Source organism: Vidua macroura, chromosome 3 (assembly GCF_024509145.1).
Source record: "Vidua macroura isolate BioBank_ID:100142 chromosome 3, ASM2450914v1, whole genome shotgun sequence".
NCBI classification, from domain to species: domain Eukaryota; kingdom Metazoa; phylum Chordata; class Aves; order Passeriformes; family Viduidae; genus Vidua; species Vidua macroura.
In genome coordinates, this window is record NC_071573.1 from 61346875 (window position 1) to 61369520 (window position 22646).

General features: G+C 36.3%; 1 protein-coding gene across 1 annotated transcript in view; it reads right to left on the reverse strand.

The window, feature by feature from the left end:
- LAMA2 (laminin subunit alpha 2) overlaps nt 1-22646 on the reverse strand; it is a 336361-nt gene that overhangs the window by 218766 nt on the left and 94949 nt on the right. The window contains exon 4 of the mRNA XM_053973291.1: nt 19131-19373. Within this exon, the coding sequence (XP_053829266.1) occupies nt 19131-19373 (243 nt within the window). The remainder of the gene's footprint in view (nt 1-19130; nt 19374-22646) is intronic.

Below are 22646 nucleotides of genomic sequence, written 5' to 3' on the forward strand. Positions count from 1 at the left end.
ACATAATTATTAAAATGCAGCTATGTCCTGCGTGAAATATGGCACCTGCTCAAGTATGTACAGCAAAATGACACTGAGACTAGAAAATTCAAAACTGGATAGTTTTATCAGAATGAATCTGAAGTGAAAATTTTACATTGGCAAAATTAATTTCTCTAAATTATTTCTCCTCCTATAAACATCTGTGATGAAATCATTCATTTCTTCCTAGAAACACTTAGAATCAACTTGAAAAGTGTCCAACTAAGTTGTTCCTGCTCCTTGAAAAGAGAATAAGGAATAAATTATGAATACTTTAGGAACATCTGTCATTAATCAGAAAAAAACCCAGTAAGAATCTCAATTTAAAGAAGTTTAAATAGGTTTAGATTTACAATGTTTTCAGTATGACTCTCCCAGTGAGACATCACTGAGTTTTTCCAGAGCACACTTACTCTTTTAATCTCCCTCCACTATCTTGCACCTGTTTGAAAGGCACTGTTCCCAGGACAGCGCATTTTCAGTTAAGACTCTAATGTGGCCCCTGCCCTCCAAGTATTTTTGAATCAGACTTGAAAACTGTCCCAGTGAACACAATCCTCACTAAGCATCTACCCCTATGCTATATAAGATCATCACAGTATTCCACATACAGCTCCTGTGAAGATAAGCCCCCCTTCCACACATAGCTGTGCCCACGCTGCATTGTGAGCCACTCCACAGTTCTATAGCAGAGCAAAGATCCAAAGCTCAGTCTTCTAGGAAAATATTAATACTTTAATCCACCCACTGGGCTGCTACAACTTGGATAATCTAAGTCCCCATAAGGGAACAATATCAAATTTTGTTCCAGTTTTATGGACAACTTTTTTTTATCATTTCCAAGACTGAAGTAATAATCATAATTTTGGGTTCTAAATTAAAGATACTCCAATTTCAGCTAAAGAATACTTTTCCTTAACAAGGCATTTGTCCATTACTATGTTCCAACAAATGGAATATTTAAGACTCTCCAAGAGAGGCCAGAAGAAAACAGTTATGAAAGACTATAAGAAACAGAACATTTCAACACTGATGCCTCTAATAAAATATGATCACTTCCTCTGACTAATCAGTCTAAAGGCTTCCTGAGCTACAGCGTGAATCTGAGTCATAGTGTTTAATATCTACCAATTGCCCTCTTCAGTATTAGAGCTCTACTCTCTTTTTCAACCATTATTTTTTTCATCACTACATACCCTTGTCCCAATGTGAGGAAATTTGCTTCTTAAAAAAAACCAAAAAACATAACTGTCGCTGGTGGGGTTGTTCTTTTTTTATTTGTTTTCTTTTCCCTTTTAAAGATGGAACTCATAAGTATTTAATTGAAAGTATTCTAATTTTTCATTTGAGAAAATTTTGAGCAGTCAACATATTTTCATATTTAAAATTCAGTATGATGATAAATCAACTTTTTCTTATCTGAGAACTGTGGAGGATGTTACAAGTTCTCTACCATGAAGAGAATTTAGTCTAAGACTAGCCCATCAGCATTTGTGCATAATTATTTTTTTCTTCTTATATTTATTACTTTGCTTTTAGCAACACTCATTTTCATGTAGTATTTTTCATGTAGTATCATAAGCTGCTAATAGAACAAATTGTCTTAAATTTCACATTACCAACAAATGCTGCTATTACACAGTTTTCTGATTTTTTTAGATTGCCTGCAAGAATGCTGAACAACAGGGACACTACCAAATATATTCAAAGGGCATCTCAAGTACTTTAGAATCTCTGGACCATGTCAGAACCAAAAGACCTATCCAGCTTGGCAGTCTGCCCCATACAGCATCCAAGCCAGCATGCTAACAGTAAGATGAAGGCAAGCATACATAATACTTCCTCAGGGATTTGCTAAGCTATAGGTAGTTTCTATACATCTGGTAAGCCTCAAAGTATTTCCATTAACTCCGTCTCACCTTAATCCAAGTCACCTTTCAATATCTACACCATCACTTAATTAGGATTTTCTCATCTCATTTAGATGTTGGACGGAAAGAAATCCTTCCTTTGCTGGTTTTAGGTCGGCCTCATACTTAATTCACTTAATACTTCCAGTTCTGAAATTGGAACAAAGAAATGTATCTTTCTACCAGTTCTATTTTCATTTCATTTCTTTACTACTAATTAGCTTTGCACAGGTATCAGGCTTCCAGATCTGTAGTTTCCTTGACTGACTAAGGAATGCTACTAAAAAATTTGCGTTTCATTTGATGGTCCATGCTCCTCAGTTACTGAGAATATCTGACAGTGAGGAGTTAAATAATAACTGTTATAATTCACCTGTTTTAGCCTTGAATTCCTTTTCACTACTCAATTTGTCCATTTTTTCTGCACCTCTTCAGTTAACAATCTAGATTGCAACTGTTTCTCCAACTCCTCTACTGTAAATAATGTTTCCAGTGCAGAAACCCTCCTGACAGTCTCTATAGAAAAAACTGATTCAAATCATTAATTTAGTTTTTCAGCGATGACCTTATCTTTCTTGAACACTCTTTGATCATCTCTCAGCCCACCAATTCTCTGTCAGGTTTCTTGAATCTGATGTGTCTGAAAAAAGGTTTACTTCAACTCAGTCACTCAGAACCTTTTTCACATCTTTATTGCAGTTTAACATTTCATTTGCTGGAACTTATTTTCTTACTTTACCTCATTTGCAGGAAAAGATACAAATAACACCAATTAATTTTGATATCTATTATCTTTCCTTGCTTTATGCTTTAAACATGATGTGTGATTTCTGGGACCATTCTAAAATGTAGCATGCATATGTGTGCAATTACATAGTTATTTGACAGTTAATTATTTGGACCAGGATCTGTGCTCTGTTTTCAACTAAACCATCTCAGCTGCACTGAGAACATTCAGGTTTTTAAGAAATACTGTTTTGCACTACATTTTATTGTGACACCTAGAGAATCTGCCAAAGGGTTGTAGAAGGTTGATATTATATTCGTAGCCTTCCTTTGACAAGAACAGCTCAGTTCCACACCTCTGGGCAATTGCTGATACAACATTAAAGTGATGCTGTTCCAGTTTAGGTGCTGAATTTTAGTTCACAGAGATCTCATACACCATTTTATTTCTGCTCACTTTCTTATTTTATTAAATCTATAGTGCCCCTCCTCTATAAGCCACTCAGTCATTCCTAAACAGCTCCTTGTTTCTGTCATGACTATAGTGTCATGTTTCTCCAACACCCTTTTAAAGGCTGGTATTAATTATCAAGACAACATTTCTCAGCTGCTGGATCTGGATACTGGGAAATACTTGGATCCATCCAATCCTAGCTTCTGTAACAAGGACACCTGAAAGAGCTTGCAATGTGCTGCAGTCAGGTGATGATGAGACCTACAACTAGAATTTCACAACACATTTCATTGGGTTTCTGCCAATGAGGAAGTGACAGACAGCCCAAGAAACTTTTTGCTATTTCTGTCAGTAGACAAATCCCATATCTGATGAACAAGAACTTATTTAGACTTTACTTGTAATAGGTCTTCAGGACAGAGAAAAGTACTAACCTGTACCCCATCAAATACTTTTTAAATGTTAACAAAATCTCCCTGGGACTTCTCAAGTCTAAGCAAACCCTGCCCTCTCAGCCTCTACTTACAGGACTGATTCTTCAATTCCTTGTTTGCCTTCCCAAACATTTCCTGGACTTGTTCTAACATGTCCATGTCTATCTATTGCTGAGGAGCCCAGAACAGGACTCATCTCTTCATGTGTGCTCTCATCACCTCCCTCAACCTGCTGGTGACTGTCTGACTAATGTAGCCCAGGATACTCTTGGCTTTCATTGCTTGCAAGGGCACCTTGCTAGCTTATATACCACTTAGTGTACACCCCTACTCTCTCTCAGCTTCCTCCCAATGCTCCTGAGTTATGTAGGCACAGCTGGCTCGCATCTCACTGAACAGAGCTCTCAGCCCACTGCTGCTAGCCCGCATGCTACCAGGCACTGAATTGTCATTAGCTGCCCATCTGCAGGCAAAGAAGGAGTCAGAAGTCACCAGTTTGTAGTCTTCACCATCCTGGGAATCTCCATTTCTGAACCAACAGGCACAGACTCTGCCTGCCTCTCTCTTGTACAATTGTGGCTTCAGGCTGCAGAGTGCCAGATAAAACATAGTTACTCACTTTTGTCACCTCTGATACTGTGCAGTCTAATGGATGTCTACTGACATCCTTCTGCAGTCCTTTGCTTGGTGCCACAAATACCCAAACACATCACCCATTCTGCAGGCAAGGACACTCTCTTTCTCCCTCAACCTCAGCGAGGTCCAGACAGTTCTTGCAGTCTCTGAGGTTAAATCTGCTTCTGGCTCTGGAACTCGGCCTGAGGGCTCTGCTGTACTGGGGCAGTTGTGGAACTGTGCCCAGACTGTGCCTCACCACCATGGCTGAGCACCTAAAACCACTCCTTCCACCCCTCCTTCTGTGTGTGTTTCTGGCACAAACTGATATCCAAACCTGCATCATGTTAGCTGCCTCTGCTGTTAATGCAACAGTGAAAATGCTACCATTTGGCATTCATGTATATTATCAACTGCTGAGTTACTTAAAATTAACACACTTTAACAAAGTATTAAGAATCTTGAGTATGTACCATGGTCTCACACAAATTTAAAATACCCATGTATGAATCCAAGTGGTGTATTTTTCTACTTAGAGCTTCGGTATTTGAAGCCCATTACTTTGCCAAGCAATTTGAGTGCAATCAATCTCAAGCTGTTTGTAGGATATAAAAAACCCCAGCTGTGTGGCTGTGTGACATGGAGTTTTTTGCTCACTTTCTTTTCAAGAAAACAGCACCACTAACTGCGGCGTGGGTTTTCGCTCTCCCCGGCTGCACGCGGCTCTTGGGAGCCCGGCTGTGGCGTAGCTTCCACGTGCTGCCGGGGTTTGCTGCCGCGGATTCCCGGACACGGCTCCGTGTCTCGGGCGCATGGGCTGGCCAGACTCTGTTACCGTGCACTAGGGATCCAGTAAAGAGGAAAGGAATTTGTCCATTTACTCCATGCTTGGCAGGAACGGTTTATTGGTCACGTGGCGCGGTTCGATGGAAAGACGCGACCGCTCCCGGCACTCGCATGGGAGAAAATGGCGTCTGACTGCCGGCGGGATAGGGCTTTATGGAGGGGCAGGGCGAGAGGATCCACGGCCTGCCGGCCAATAGGGGCGGCTGCCGTGGCGGTGACGCCAGCAACTGCGACCAACCAGAGAACCCCGCAGGGGCGGGCGCCGAGCCAGAACGGGCTGAGCGGGATCGTGTGGCCAGCACGGGGTTTCCCGGGGCCGGACGGCAGGGTGGTTACAGGAGCGGCACAGGGGTAAGATCCGGCAGCAGGGGGCCAGAAACCGCGGGGGGGAACAACGCGGGGGAAACGCGGGATTACAGAACTTGACTTATTTTAACATAAATTAAAAACCGTAATCTAAACCCAAACTCCGGGATGCAACAACTAACCAGTATGCTTTTCACTGATAACAAACTGGAAGACTTAATTCTTTCATAAAAAGAGAAAGCTACTTAGTGTAATTTGTTATGAGGATGGACTGGGAACATCATCCTACAATAATTTTTGGCTAGTAGTGGTAAAGAACTCCCTTTGTTCAAGTACTCAGTAGATTATTTTATACATTATATCAAGACTGTGGGATTCAACATTGGTACTCTGTGTAAGGCAGTGGTCTGACCCTAAACTATTGTCAAGAAATGTCAGTGTCTCACTAAAGGTCTAATCTCCGAGAGCAGCATACAGGAAAGAAAAGTTTCTGTCCTGCACAAAAGGTCTTGCAACTTAATAATCAAGTGGAGAAGACAAAAATGTCAGCATTAAAATGATCTAATGGGAAAAGTAACCCATGATTTACATTCTCAAGTTATGCAAGCACATCAATATGAAGATGAACAATGCTGAAAATAAATTTTTCAACAGGTGATTCAGTAGTTCTCATAATTCTCCTAAGCAATACCACCTTTAATTATCTGTTGCAAATAGCTCATTTGCAGTAGATGGAAAATTACTGCTGATTAATTAATCTCTTGGTATCTCATATTTAATCCCTAAAGAAAAAATTTCTTTGAGTTTTCTTAGTGCAAGACCTAATCTATCATTAGAGTTGATTTCACAACTAGAATAGTAGATGAAAGCATATGCCAGAACTCAGCATCCAACTTTCTTCATAAATACATATTTATAATAATAGTGTATAAGAAATGGTATATTTGGCAAATTTTGCTATATTTCCAATAAACATCTCACTATCTTAATAAATTAGTGGTTTAGTAAGTGAAAGCACAACTCCCTTCTGTGCCTCACTAATGATTACAAGAGCTGCTTGAAATGCAATGCTTAAACTTGCATTAAAATGTCAAGGGCTATGCATGTCAGATTGTATCTCAACTAATTCATTCCCCCTAAGAATACAGGCAAATGTCAGTTTAACACACTGTTTAGCAAATACTATTGTGTCATTGACAACTATACCCTACAGCTTAAGCTAAATAGGGCTTCATTGCTTCAGTTTTCATTAACTTGCTTTTGTCACTTTTTTCTTTCCAATTTCACTTGCCTATTCAAGCCACTGGCTTGAAATATGGCTCCTGAAAGAATCATGCTTGTCATTTTTGGACAAAAACCAATTTGTCAAAGACATCATCTTGAATACTTGTAAACAGATTGCTCATTGTCAGAGCAATAGTTATTAATAAATCACAGAATAATAAGAAATTTTATTACCTTGAAAGTGTATTTATATAATGTCAAGTTTTTATTTTCTTGTTGTAAGTGTCTTACTTAAGTAGAAACATTTCACTGAGCTGTAGTTTCAGCAACAGTTATGCCTGCCACAGTCTATGAGGGACTCAGACAAGATGCAAGGCTTGGAATACTGTACACAACCATTATGGTTTGTGCTCTACTGGCTCTTCTAAGAAAGCACTAAAGCGAACTGACATTACAAAAAAAGTATATTTTTTCTTTACTACTCCTCAAAGTAGTACACCTCTTCTTGGACAATGATCATAAATAAGACAAGTAATTTCAAATAAATAACAAAAAAGTAAAGTTAAGTTTTCTTGGACATTATAATAAAAAACTTTCTGATCCTCAGATTTAACTAAAAGGCTTCTGAGTATGCCAAACCAAACAACATTAAAAAAAAAAACTCACCCAAACAACACCCATCCCCACTTTCCTACCAAGATTTTATGATGTACCTTATTCCTTGTATGATTATCCTAAAAACTCATGGCACTTCACACTATATTTTCCCTCCTTAATAAGATACACTGTGGAGTCTACTGTGGAATTGCAGAGAAATTACTGCCAGTACAGTATTGTGACCAGTAGAAAGAAAATCCACAGGAACTTTGAACAGCTGTAAGCAGTTGCAAACTGCTGCCAAAAACAACTGCTGATGTAAAAGAGGGAGAATGTGAGGATTTAAGCTGTTCAAACAGTAAACAAGTACATCTGCTCCTGAATGTTATCATTAAATAAACTGTGGTAATATGCTTTACATTGATGCAACATTCTTGTTTTGAACCACAACTCTGAAGAATTTTAGACTGAAGCAATTTTAACAAAACTTTTTTGGGTTTTTTTGTGATGGAAATCCATGTGTGGAAAAGTTCACTACAATTACTGTATAGTGTTGGACTCAAAGTTCTAGCAAAACCTCTGTCATGTCATTTGGAACATAAACTGATGAATGCTTTTGAAAACCAGATGGGATCCATGTGAATAGTAGGCATTTATTTCCTTTAAAACAATTTTTAATGATTTAAAAAGAAAAAATAAAGAGGATATTCACTTGTAGAATACAACAAACTTTGATATCTCTCCAACTGTGAACGTGACCTGTTCTGACTTCAGAGATATTTTACAGCAGCTACTAGAAGAAAAGTCAGGGGAGGGGAGAATCCCATTTCTAAGTAGCACAGAATGAACAGTCCAGGCCAGGAATGTAATCAGAAATCTTCTGTAAAACACAGGAGATTAAAGAATTATGTGCATGAAATATGCTTTTTGTTCTTTGCTCCCATCATAATTAATTGTTGGAAAGTTACAAAAATAGTAGTGCTTACTTTAATTACAAAAACCTACACTAGGCAGGGTTTTGTCAAACTCTCAAATGCCTGGATTTTTCAGATTTCAGTTATGATACATGATATAAAATGACTCATATAGTCAACTATGGTGCTGGTTTTTCCTGGGACTGAGTTAATTTTCTTCACAGTATCTTGTGTGAGGCTGTGCTTTGGATCTGTGATGAAAACAGTGTTGATAACACAGAGATATTCCAGCTACTTCTCATGCTGCCTCCCTTGGTGAGAAGTGTAGGGGTGCTAAAGGGGTCAGTAGGGGACACATCTGGGACAGCTGACCCAAATTGACCACAGGGATATCCCCCACAATGTGATCAGCAATAAAAGTTGGGGAACAAATCTGCCACGGCCTTTAAACTGTTCTTTTGGATCTGTGTTTCCTTCAGAAGATCCTCCAACTTCTGAAACAAAGAAAAGCTCTACCGTGGCTACTTTGTTATGTCCCTCTGTAGGAAGCTCAAGCCATAGAATCCACCTGCTATGGATTTGCTGTCCTTGGCAGTCCTATCGTATCTGACTTGGCTATCAGCTTTATTATTCTGATGTGCTTGAAAACACTTCTCTTTGGATTTTTTAGGCCTCCAGCATAGACATTTTTTGGTAGGAAAGGGCAGCAGTTTGGTTCTTGATTCTTTTACCTTACCGCAGTTTTATGTTATTTTGCAAAATTCCTATTTTCCTTGCTTTTATATGATGCCTTTCAGCGCCTAATGCCTCTTAACACTCAGGTATTTTACGCTGCTACCTTTTTGGATAATCTAAAATCTATTCTTTTTTTCTTTTTTTTTTTTTTTTTTTTGCAAAGAGCATGCATAAACTCCTACATATTTAAAAAGAGAACATATAAAAATATATTTCTACCCTCAGAGATTGCTTTATAGTCTTTTACTCTCTTTCAAAATTTTCTTAACATTAAACAGTGAGAATATTATTGCCATTTTACAGAACAGTCTTTAAATAACAGTATTTTGAGCCATCCTGCCTTGCACCTCTTCTCACAACACTTTGAATTGCATCCCATAATCTTAGTTCTACCATAACATTGCTTCTTGAAAGAACATTCAAAGGGATTTAAAAATCAGTCTTTGTTACAATTACCCAGCTTATGGGAAGCTAAGAATAGTTTAATTTTTAAGTATAGCGGGTTTTTTGCCTTTTTTCTTCGCTTCAGAGCCTCCTTATGTAGTCTCACCACCTTGATTAAGTAGTACTGCAGTCCTAACTTTTCCTACTCTTCCTCAGGCATGATATACGAATTTTCTTTGACAGCGAGTTGTTTGCTGAGACAGTCTGTCTACTTACCCAGATTGTCTCTCTGCTTTCTTCATTTAAATATACTTAACTCCAGACCTCAATCAAATAATTGAGTAATTTGATTTTTGAGTAATTTGAATTTTGAGTAATTTGTCCATTGGTCCACAGTGTTTTATTGACTAACTTTCCTTCTATTGAATTTCTGCAACATTTACCATTTAAACTGAAAATTCCAGGTAAACTATGCTGCTTGGGTTTTCTTTTCTTTTCTTTTCTTTTCTTTTCTTTTCTTTTCTTTTCTTTTCTTTTCTTTTCTTTTCTTTTCTTTTCTTTTCTTTTCTTTTCTTTTCTTTTCTTTTCTTTTCTTTTCTTTTCTTTTCTTTTCTTTTCTTTTCTTTTCTTTTCTTTTCTTTTCTTTTCTTTTCTTTTCTTTTCTTTTCTTTTCTTCTTCCTTTGCACTGACATGAAAGCCTACCTACATTTGGACTCAGGCTGATATATTCATATCTCCCTGCTTCAATGAGATTTAGTAAATAAAGTTACTTCTTCACATGGTCCACCTGACTTTTAACAAAATTGTCCTTTTAAAAAAAAATCATTTTCTGACAATTAAGCTATTCTTTTGCCCAGTAATTTTCCATGTTAACATCTAATAAAAAAAAAAAAAAGAAAAGAAAAACCAACCAATGAAAAAACCCAAAACAAAAACCAACCAACCAAAAACAAACAAAAAGAACCAAACAAAAACAAACTAAAAAAAAAGGAAAAAAAAAAGAAAAAAAAAGAAAAAAAAAGAAAAAAAACCCACACAAAATGGATCTTCAGTTCCTCTAATCAAGCAGAAGACAAAAAGCCCTCACCAAATACCCACTACTCTTGTTTTCCTGTCAGAATGAAATCTATTACTGTCCAAAACTCTGCTACCAACCCCAAGAAGAGAAATTTGGGTCATTCAAGTAAATACCAACACTTAAGCATACCAGCTCCCTTTGGAATGCTGAAAGAATATGTTGAGTTATAAACTACATTTACAGGCACGAATCATCCTTTTAAAATTTGGAAAATCTTTCACAGATTTACATAAAGACGTGTAACACTTCACTTTTCAGTAAGCACTGTGGTCAATAAACCATGGATGCTAAAGAGAAAAGGTAAATATTCTAATCAATTTGACTTCAAACTGAAAGACTGCTCTGTATATATATATATATATATATATTTTTTTGCATATGGCAACTTCATTACTTTTTAAGTATTATGATTCATATGATTAATAAGGGTTTTTTTTTCTTTCAAGAAATGGTAGAAATTACAACAACAGTTTTTGCTCAGGGAGAGAAGATACGCCAAGATAGAAAAGTGGGCTGTCTAAGTACACACAAGAAACTTTCATTCCAACTTGACCCAGGTGTACCAGTAAATATCCTGTCTTTTGTTTTCACAGTAATGGGAGACTGCAATACCATTTATACTCAGCTTTCCACATTTTTTTCCTCTTTGCAGCATAATTTAGAAGTACATTTCATATTTTTATATCCATTCTTTTTTTCTGTAGTATTAAATATCAGTATTAAATATCAGAATATAGTCTGAACTACCAACTTGAAAATATTACTTAAGTTTCCTTTTTCTTAGGCAAAAAATAGCAGTGAATATTGCTATAATGTTAGTATCAAATTATCAACTTGCAAAATTAGTTGTAGAAGTTTTGAATAAATTATTGCAAAGACAATTCTCATTGTGCATAACAAAATAATTTAAAATTCTATGTTTTCAATACTTTCCTATGATACTGAGCACATATGTCAAATGTTTGTCTTCCTTTCACATATCTTTCAATTTGTCTGTTAGAAAAACAGGAAATGTTAATTTTACATTTGTAAGGCAATATACCATTGTGTAAACAGAATATTTAAGATGTATCCATTTATTTGGCAGTCATTGTTAAAGGTCTTTTTTTTCTCAAATCAGATACTCAAGTTTAGTTGTACTAAGCCAAATAACCAAATTTAAATAAAAAGACAAAACCCCAAAAGCAACAAAATTAAGTAGACCCAAATCTTTGTCCAAACCTCTAATCTGTTTTATTTCATTTTGTAAACCTTTTCATTCAAAGTTATTCTCACTGGAAAGTTTGGAGCAGCTGAAAGCTTATGTGCCAAAATTCTGGAAAAAAATCAGTATTCTATCACTTCTTGGTACACACAAGTAACTTTCTAGGCTGCTACATCCTTTCAAAGCACTTGAAAAAGAAGACTTACAAGTAGAAGTTATCACAATCATTTCACTGAGACCAATCGTATATAAACAGTATCCAAAAAATGGTATCCAAAACCATGGTTTGAGCAGGAGTCTTCCTGAAACTGCTGTAGCCAGAAGGTGGGGGTGGGGGGGGGGACACAAAGAAAATGTAAACCAAAATCAATAGGGAGTATGAGTAATTCAAGAGTGTTAAGCAGGGACTGTTCAACCTCTGAAGTGATGCAACACTGAATAAAATGAGATTTACAGCCTTCATGGCAGACCCAATCTGAAGGTTACTGTTGATTTCGGTGGAAAGATCTTTAATAACAAGCACCATTTATGTACAGATCCTGTTGGCTGTCCCTACTACTAATTACTACAAAAGACTAACTGTGCATTGTAAGATAGAAAAATAGGATGAGAAAGATCCTAAACCGATGGGACACTTGGATTTAAGTCCAGAGAAAACCTAACTCATTATTTCTTAGAAAATAAAGCTGTGCCACCTAGATAGACATCCTGACTCAAAGTATGCTAAAAACCTGGGAAGCAGAAGATCTTGGATGCAAGAATTGCATCTGAGAAGATCTCTACTTGCTGAAGTTTTCTTTTGCATTCTAAGCAAAAGACTGTCACGTGTCCTCCATTCATAGTTTTGTGAAATTTGTTTTCATTGTCTTTGCATTGAAAAAAAAATATTAAATGAACAAATAAAATATTTTATTTTGCATCACATGGAACAATTTTTATGAATCAAAATAAAAATTTGCCTTTCATTGTTTGGGAAAAAATCTAAATTATTTAAAATTATTGTTATTCTCCTACTTCAGATGTCAAGCAGAAAAAAGCTGTTCACAGATCCTTATTTTAGATTCTGAGTCAGACTGCATTCATTAGTCTCTGCATAATGTCTTTGTCTAAACTGTGATGCTGGAAGTAGAATCCACTTAAATTTCTGAACAGTTCCATCCATTAATAATAGGCTGTTACCTATTTTTTTGATATGGCGCCTTTTTTTTTTTTTCTCAGTGAAAATATAGCAACACAATACTGGTGCAAGACAATATATGCCATAACCGCAAGTGTGTACTGAAGTGTACAGAAATGCAAGTCAAATATACGGAAATTTAGCATACTCATGAGAAATGACTGATTGCAGTTGAGGGCAGGGACAAAGATATCACTGGCATTAATTTTTACCATTGATGCCTTTTCTACATCTTATGCATTTGAAAATACACCTATCACTGTTACTCAAGGGGAAATAAGAAACTTTTCAGACTTTAGAAAATTATTTTGCAATAAAGACAGGATACTGGATACATGTTAGGAGCTGAGAAGATCAATCTAAAATAGGAACTATAAAGGCAGCATCAACACTGTAATTCACAAACTCTTAGGCAATTTTTTTAAGAAACTGTGTAGCTTCTGTATCATTAATAAATAAGAAAAAAAGGAAATAAACTCAAAATTTTTAGTCTGCAACTGAATACATTTCAATTTTGAGTACTTCCAAAATTTGTACCCTTTATCCTCTTAGCATTGACATTCTCAGTCTAAATTTAGCTATGAGAAGAACACACTTTAAAATCCATTTCTATGTCTCTTTTTTTTCCCTTCCTTCTCTGTGAACCACTGAGACTGCACCAAACAGGACAAGCACTACGGTATGAAGAGGAGAAAACCAGCATGCAAACATTGGGAAATACTAGAGTTCAATGTTCATGGTATCACTGGCCTGAGGCAAGCTCAGCTAAGTACTGGGACACTGTGAGACGTTCCAAGGGACCTGAAAAAGGGACACAGTAAAAAGGGACACAATACAAGCATTCAAGTACTATGGCAATAAGTGAACAAAATAAAAAAAATACTGTCAAGGCACTTGTTTCTGTTTATTTTTCTTCTTTACTTGGTAAGTACACACTTTGAACTTCCACTTGACTAAAGAATATAAAGACTAATGAACATGCTTATACAAGGCTTGTCTTTACTACCACAGAGTATTTTAATTTTTTTTTTTTTATGTTACAGTTACATTGCTACAATCACAAGAAAGGTATGAGATTAAGCATTTAAAGGAGCAAAACTGAAGCATCACCTTCACTGCAGTATCATTCTCACCACTGTAACAGCAGTGATAGAAAGACCTATTGCAGAATATGAAGGAGATAAGTTACTTAATTCAACCATAACTCTCCTCCCTGTCAGTCCTCTCCTGCTTCAGCCTCAGCCATAGAGGAGACAGAAAGAATTTTCTTGTCAAAGGACACTAGGACTGAGAGAACGTTTGATTCCATTGTTCACACAGACACCTTTTGCCAAAGTCTTTCAGTCTCCAATTTTCACCTTTGAACATGGAACTACCATGCAGTTTGCAATGGAACATAGCAGATGTGCAAACTATATCACCTCCTTAATAATAAACCAATAGTAATTACCAATATTGTTTTATCAACCATGTGGTCATACTGATTGCTTCACAAATGCTTTTTGCTGAAAAGAATCAAACACCACCAAGGACTGTGTTTGATATGAGGAATCCAGACAAATGTTTCAGAAATTTGGTCCACTTGGTATACTGCTATTAGGTGTCATTCTCGTTTCTACAATCAGATTACTTCCCTTCAAATGCAGGGCTTCCTGTATCCTTCAACTTTTGTATATTTAAATGTCAAGGTAGAGCATTCTCAGCAAATGAAAATAGCATATGAAAGGCATCTCACACAGGACAGAGACTGTTTCTCTTACTTTCTACAAGGAAATATTTACTGAATCCTGAGATTTTGTCTCTCCATTGTCACTGTATAACCCAAACTCTCATCAGCTGCAGAAATATCCTTTGATGCAGCATCTTCTGACAACAGATTCTGCCTGCAAAGAGGGAATGATTTCTTTTCCTTGAAATTTTACATACCTTCCACACCACCAGAAATAATTATAAATTTTATAAACCAACTTTGACAGAACAAGTCTATTTGATGACAGACAAGGGAGAAAATTGGGTATTTCAAGTAAGATTTTAAAGTGTGGGAATTAAATTCACCACCTTACTCCCCATTTTTAAACTTAAAAGCCTTAATTTAGAGAAACTCAGTGTTTCCCAGAATACTGGTGAGGGGGTGAGGCAGGAGGGAGGAGGGTGTTTTTGCCTTCTTAGTAAAAGGAAGTGATTTCTTATCAGATTAATTAAGCTTTTCTTCCACCGTCTTCATTGCATGTGACTTTCAATATCTGCTTGCACAAAGAACTACTTGATACAGAAGAAAAAATAGAACAATTTTTAAAAGATTAAATATTTATTTTCTCCTAGACTAAACAAAACACTCTAAATCTGCATATATTTGAAGAATGCTGTTTCCAAGTGTAGCCTCAAATTTTACTTCCGACAAAACTGTGTCCTTTTTCTATGAAAAGATATACATTTTCCTAACATGTTATAGTGATCCTGTTATAGCCATGTTATAGTTGCACCTGAAGTTTTGAGATGGTCCAGCTTTGAAACAACTGCAAGCAAGAGGGAAGATTCCAATGTATCAAAATACAAATAACCTACATGTGCTAATTCAAACAAGCATTTGCTAAGAGAAATCTTTCAGCATGTGACAGAAAAGAAAATTACAACATTGAAGGCTAATGTTCAGAACCTTACATTCACCTAGTCATCAAGGTAAAGAGGCTGTGAAACAAATTTCAGTCTAGCAGAAGAAATATTTCAATAAAATGGTGCAAACTGGATGTAAACATCAGAGGCTCCTGTGTAAGCAAAATGAAGTAAAAATCACTATGGTAACACACTAACTTTTAGTTCTCAAACTAATGATCGTCTGAGGAAATAAAGAAACAAAGAAATGACATCCTTATACAGTGTTTAAGTAAAGATGAAAACAAAATAAGCATTCTTATTTACCTGAAAATACCAGACTCACATCACCAGCTATTATTTCTTACATAAACGGGTCTTTCTTACTCAATGTAAAAAAATATTTTAAAATACTATTAAAGCAAGAAACATTAGTTCAGTAAAAGCTCATTAAGTGAACTAATTTCTTCCCCTTATTCTTCTGGCATAGGGAGACAGAGGAGTTTTGTTAATTTTTGTTTTGAAATACTGTTTTGGGAAGCTTTAGCTCTTATATTTATTTGAGAACTGAAGCATTTCTCTTATGAGGATAAGCTGAAGGAGCTGGGCGTGTTCAACCTCAAGAAGAGATGACACAGAAGGGTCCTTATCATTGTATGTAAGTATCTGAAAGAGGGCTGGCAAGAGATTGAACCAGGCTCTTCTCAGTGGTGCTGAGCATCAGGGCTAGAGGCAACAAGCAGAAAATGATGCACAGGAGATTCTACCCAAACACTAGGAAGAATTTCTTTACTGTGAAGTGACTGTGCACTGGAACAAATTGCCCAGAGAGGCTACAAGAGTCTACCTTAATGGAGATATTCAAAAACTCTCTGGATACAATCCTGTGCCATGTCCTCTAGGATGACCCTGCTTATACAAAGAGTTTGGACAAGATGATCCACTATGGTCCCCTCCATTCTTACCCATTCCATGATGCTGTGAAACAGCCTTGTTGAAAGTCTACTTTAGCCAGTATGATATAGAGACACACTATTTTTCTAGCTATCACTAGGGAAACCAGAATGCTAGGAATCTTTCTGCATTTAAGTCTTCACTTTTAGAGAAAGTTCTTTGAAAGTTTCTTACTTTTTTCATTTGGAAGTTGTCATTATGCAATTTTCCATTAACTCATTCAATAAAATTACTTTTTGCAAATAAACCCTGGCCTATAGATTGCTTGCTGCCATTTAAACTTGTGCTAGTTACACAGATTTGAAGATAAATCACAATAGGTGTTTGTTTATTTGTTGTTGCTTTGTTGCTTTGTTGGCTCTGTTCTAGCTGTTGTTGCTTCTGTGGCTGGCCAAGACAATATTACTGGTGCAAATATGAATAGTATTAAAAGACAAAAAAATATTTGGCTTAGAATGAACATTTCTGGAAATATGCTAATGAATCAAGTCATTGACTAAAATGTTCATTGAAAGTATACATGAGGAGAATATTTTCTGATTTTTCTAAGATGACAACTTAGACAACTTATAACTTCAGACATATAACAGTATTGCAGATGTACATTTGACATGGGCACTGGCTTGCCAAGCATGTTCCTTGTGCACTTCATCAGGTTTTCTGGGTGTACACCAGAATGGTGTGCCTAAGCAACTCGTGGGGTTTGAAGCAAAGACACTTTATTTACATTTCATAACCCCATCAGTCTTACAAGATGACTGCAATATCTGATTCTCAGAACAAAATTACTCTCCTGGAACAAACATAAATTATATGCAGATGTAGTTCCACTGAAAGACCAGGAGCCAAATACCACCAGCAACACAACTGCAAGTAAATGTGACATTGGTAGAAATGTTATTTTTCATGTTACGTCTTTGACAAAATATGAAAATGAATTAACCTGGGTAAATTCTCTGTAAATGCTACTTCATAATGCAGCCTTTAGCTACTCAGACAGCTGAAACTAGTGGTTTACTTATGAAAAGAGTATTGTTAAAAATGTAAGATAATTAGTTCACATGGAATGATACTCCTCCAATCACTATTAAGGTTAATACTTAGGCTTTCCATTTCAAGCTGTTCTCTCTCTATTACAGCCACATCTCAGATTAATAACTACCTGCGGGAGGTAAGATTAATTTAGGGCTTATCCCATGCCTTTCATGAGTATGCCTTTATCTAACAACTCCCCTTTGCCAAGTGGAATGGAACAGAAGGGAGGACCCTTCGAAGACACCTTTGTCTTTAAAGAAAGCACATACCAGATGTAGGTAATTTACTAAAGAGAGGATGGAGCACATCAGACTTGGTTAAAAATTGTTAATTGCACACCTAAAATCAGAATTAAGTTCAACTCAATTCAGTAGGCTTTAAGCCAATGTTTCAGTCATGGACATATACCAGTGTGCAGAATAAAGTTCTCTGCTGTATAGCTCAGCCAGTGAAGAACACAGAGACTCACTGGTTTAACCAAGAAGACAGCAGACTACTGGAATCAATATCTGCCTGTGATAGAAGTAGATAACCAAATAAATAGAAAAATGTGAATTAAATTAATTACGGGAATAATTACTTTTGCATTATATTTTCAGTGCAGACATGTTCTCTCAAAGAAACATTATAAAATTCCTTTGCAAGTGATAAATTGCTAATTCACGTTCTGTTCACTCCTCAAAAAGCACCCAGTTAGAATCAGTTTAAAAATACAGCACATGTACATGCATGATTTCTTTTAATATCACTTTATCTGCTCCTGCTAGATTTTACAAGAACAAATACCCATGCAAATGATACAGCACTAATGATACAAGCACAACTACAAATACAAAATACTTGCCATTCTTCCTAGAACTGAAAATTATTTCCCTTCTGATAACTCTTGACTCTCTTAGATTCAAGGTTACAGCTTTCTAAAGTGTATCTACAGGATATTTTCACTGAAAGCTGATTTTTTTAAATTTTTGCAACTGGCATTGGAAATTTTCTGAGAACAGAAACAAACTATATATATCTATACCCAGGACTCAAAAACAACTGTATTAACAATTTTGCATGTGAACATTGCTTTGTGTTTAGGGGAGCAAACTAAAGTAATTTTGTACTTATTTATATGAAAATAAATCATTAAAAAGTGGAACAGAAAAAATAACAGAGGGATAAATATTGAGGCTAAAATTTCATTTGCAGAGCAACTGTTGGAAAAAAATTGTGAAAAAAAATGCAGTTGGAATGTGGTACACATGGCTTTCCCTGTCATCATTTTAAGTGACTGAAAAGGCTGCATTTTCAGCTACAGGTGTTACATTTGCCTTGCTCTTTCAATCACAGATACTCATTCTCAAGTCCACCACATCTTTTCCACACCTTCAATTAGAACAAATGACTGGTCCATGATTCACGTGCTTGGACTTGAGTAAAATAGTAGAGATCTCTGAAAGAAGAAATAGACATAAACAGGGGCAGAGGGTCACCCCTTAAGGCATTAAATTAAATTAAATTCTGGCTAAAATCATTATCATTTGACATCCTGGCTTATACACAGGGACTGAAAATGCATCTCAAAGAAAAGTGGTTTATGACTTCACTGAGTCCGTGATTTTTCCAAGTATTCTCCCCTTTGTTCACAAGTGACATGGGAACATATTTCAAACACATAAAGTTGTCTGAAATTACTAAGTGCCTACCTGATAAACTCTTTTACTTTTTGTTTTACTTGGCAGAATGTTCGTTATTAGAATGAACCTTGGGTACATTTATACAGGACCATGTAAGATGAGCTTTTAAAACTTGTAAATAGATTCTCTCCACATTTTTCAATTGTACCAAAACACTCTGTCTACTGAAGGCAGATTTGCCAATTAACCAAAGTGGGTTTTTTTTCTGCCATGTTACATATGGAACACCATCTGATCTTACCTCTCCATTTTCCAGAGGGTGGATTTTGGAATAATAAGAAGTGCATATGACTTCATCATCTTTTATGTAGGACGGGGTTCCAGGCCGGGGATGAATGTTGTAGCGTGTCAGGCACTCGCTATCTGTGATGGCATAGTACTGCCACGGCTGATAGTCCACACCATCCAGTGAGCGCTCCAATATCCAGTTCCCAGGACGAGGGGAGTTAGCTGCTTTCACAATAACATACGCGATCTGGAAAATCTGAAAAATACAAGAATTGTTAAAATACAACTAAATACACAATTAAAAATTCATTCCAATTTCTTCGTAGCTGCCAAAATAAGTCCTCTAAATATGGTAATGCTTGACTGGTCTTCTTTCCTCTAAAAATGGGGAATGGCATTATGGCCTTGGATTACACAGAAACTCTAATACTACAAAAACAAATTCTCCACTGGCATTACGGAAAAAAAAATAGTTGCACTAGGCCAATAGAGACTTTGAAAATAGAATTACAAAGCACCCTAAGTTTCACATAGCTTAGTAGGTAACTGCTAAACTGCCATTTCAACCAAATATTTGCAAAGTTTATTTTAAAGTATTTTCCATTTGTAGGAGTGGCATTGTTTCTTTATGTGTATTTATAGACATACACTTTCCACAATGTTTAAGAGTTGCCGAACTATTACAACTCTATCTCTGTTAAAGAAAAACATAATTTTAAGCTATTGAAAGGTAATCACATCATGCTGAAATCATTATTTAAAACATTATTGTTTCAATCACACAACCCAGCACTGTGACCATGAATAAGCTTTACAGGACAGAGACACATCAAATATCACTACAAACAGAATGCAAGCAGATAACCAATGCTCATTATAGTCCATTTTACCTGCCTATTCACTTGATTTATCAAGCTTTATTTCTGTGTACATGCTTGCTGGAAAGCAAACCACAAATTTATTTGCAATTTCAGAATGACACCCATTAGTGACACAAGTCTGGTATAGTTTGGTTTTTAACCTACTAATAGCCATATGCTACAGAGGTAGAACTGAAGCCAAGGAAAAGAAGCAGCTATTTCTATTAGAAAAGCAGAACACATATCAAGTTAATATTTTTAAAATGCAGTGCTGTGAGTCTGCACATGATGATGCCAGACGGTATAATGGCAGTGTGGATTTAATACTTAAAGCTTTTTGTATTGGATAGTCACTGTAAAGAAGCTGCAAGATTCAGACTTAGTCCACAAAAAGTCTCTTGTGAATGCTTAGACGATCAGTAAAGCTACCGAAAGAATATCCAACAGTAAACAATGAAAGAAACAGTAAGAAGATTTGAATTGGTGTTTATTACCCACCAGTATTACTGTAAAATAGAAAATGTGTTAAGTGGCAGAGTACAGCAAGTATTCCTGAATACTTTATGCTGAAGACAAGGAAAATGTTTCTCTCCAGTTATCATTCCTGACTTTTGTGCAGATGCTGAGAATGTGGTAAGATTCACAATCATTTCAGTCAGGAAAATAAATCACTAGCAGCCAATGTTTTTCAGTGGAATAAGAAGTAGGTGAGGTAGTATTTATTTCAACCTGAAGAACATGTCTGTAACTGTACCTTCTTGGAGGATTATCTCAATATTTTTCTTCAATAGCATTAAATAAGCACTCCAGAAAATGAAAAAAAACCTGTGTTTCATTCCATTGTTCCAATAGGAATCATACAGTCACTTGTCCCCTTTCAGAAATCCCCTTTCCTCTCTTAAACTCATTTACAGCTATATTCCACTGTGGCCACAAACAATTATAGTTTTAACTATCCTAGATAAGTGTCACTAATACACTTTACAAAAAACAGAGACAAGCAAAACATTAACAAATCTCTCCAAACTGTTTGCCCCCCAGTTAAGCTCTTAGAAATGTAAGAAATACAGACTAGAGATTTCATTCCAGAGTACTTTTAAATTTTTTTTTTTAATTTTACATAAGCAATTTACCTCAAGTTCTCAGAAAAAGACTGATCCTTATATGTTGAATAGGTAACAACTGAGGTTAAACACATTGCTAGGACTTCTACCATGGAAGATCTGTGGTTTAGGACATATCTCCCAATAAATTCATAACCACAGGTGTGCACACATATAGTTTCCTTTTTGGAAGTCCTAAAATTTGCAAAATTTCATGTAGGATTCATTGTTAAATACAGCCAAAAAACATTTAATTCTGCAAACATCTTGGATGCATTGGCTCTGTGGGGCCAAGAGGTGTAATCATCAGAAAGTCTTTTTCTGTTTGCTTGCTTTGAAATACTAGACTGTGTGGGAGAGTGAAACTTTCTACAGTGACTTTTCAAATTGAAGCCCTCTTCCAATAACATTTCCTACATATTTTGCTGAGGATGTGTTTGAAGTCTTGTTTCTTGTCTTCAAATAGTGCACTGCTTGACTGCAATGTAATATATACCTTTGGATTTCATTATTTTTAGCATGCTCTGTAAATGAAACTGCAAAAAACCAAAAAGAAAAGCAGCGGACAGTAAAGAGCATATTGCACATCACAGTGAAATTAATGTAATTTCTCTTAATCTAAATCTGACAAGAAAAATAACTTTTTAAAATAAAAGAATACACATGAAGAGCTGGTGGTTTTAACTACTATTCAGTTACAGTTTTCAACCTGATTCGGACTACTACTGTCCCAGCCTCTAAGAGTTCCTTCTGTCACAGCACTGAGCTATCTGCAACTACACTAACTTCCTGGACAGAGAAACAGAGCTGGAACTACCAGTGTTTTTAAATAGTGGGACACTGTTAATGTTAACTGCAGACAAAGGAAGATGCATCAAAAGCATCATGCATCAAAAACATGGCCTGGTTGATATTATTCCTGATCTTTCTAAGGCTAGGCTGAAAACAGTACAGGCTGCTAATCCATGCTTCTTAAAAATACCTTTCCTTTGGGAGACAGCTAGAACTTTAGCATGACATAAGAAGATGGTTGCCCCAGCTCGGTCAGCTACACCAGGCACTACCAGCTCACCACAGTGCTGTGAGGCAGAGAGCAATCATGGCACATGCCATGTTTTACTGTGCTTTCTCAGCGAGCTGGCAATGACACAAACAGACTCAAATTAATAGAAGCTCTATGATTATTCTCAAAGCAAATCAATGTAATGGAAGCAATGCTGACTTTCCAATCAGCTGGAAAACTGTCCTCCAGATAAAAGAGTAACTCTTCTTTTAAACCAGTAAGTACTTAGTGGCATGAGAAATCTAATAGTCTAATGTTGCATTTGTTTTCACAATCAAAAACAGTGACATGGTTCAGTATTCTGAAGCCAACCTTCCTAGTACATCGTAACACCAAGCTTCTACTCCCCCAGGGTAATCAATGGAGCAGCTTGGTTTATTTCTTCAGATGGCATCAATAAAACAACACATGTCAAATGACAGAGCAACTGCACCACCTTAAAGCACATCTGGATTTGTACAAGTCCAATAGAATGCAACCTAGGGCCCCTAGCTTGCCTATAA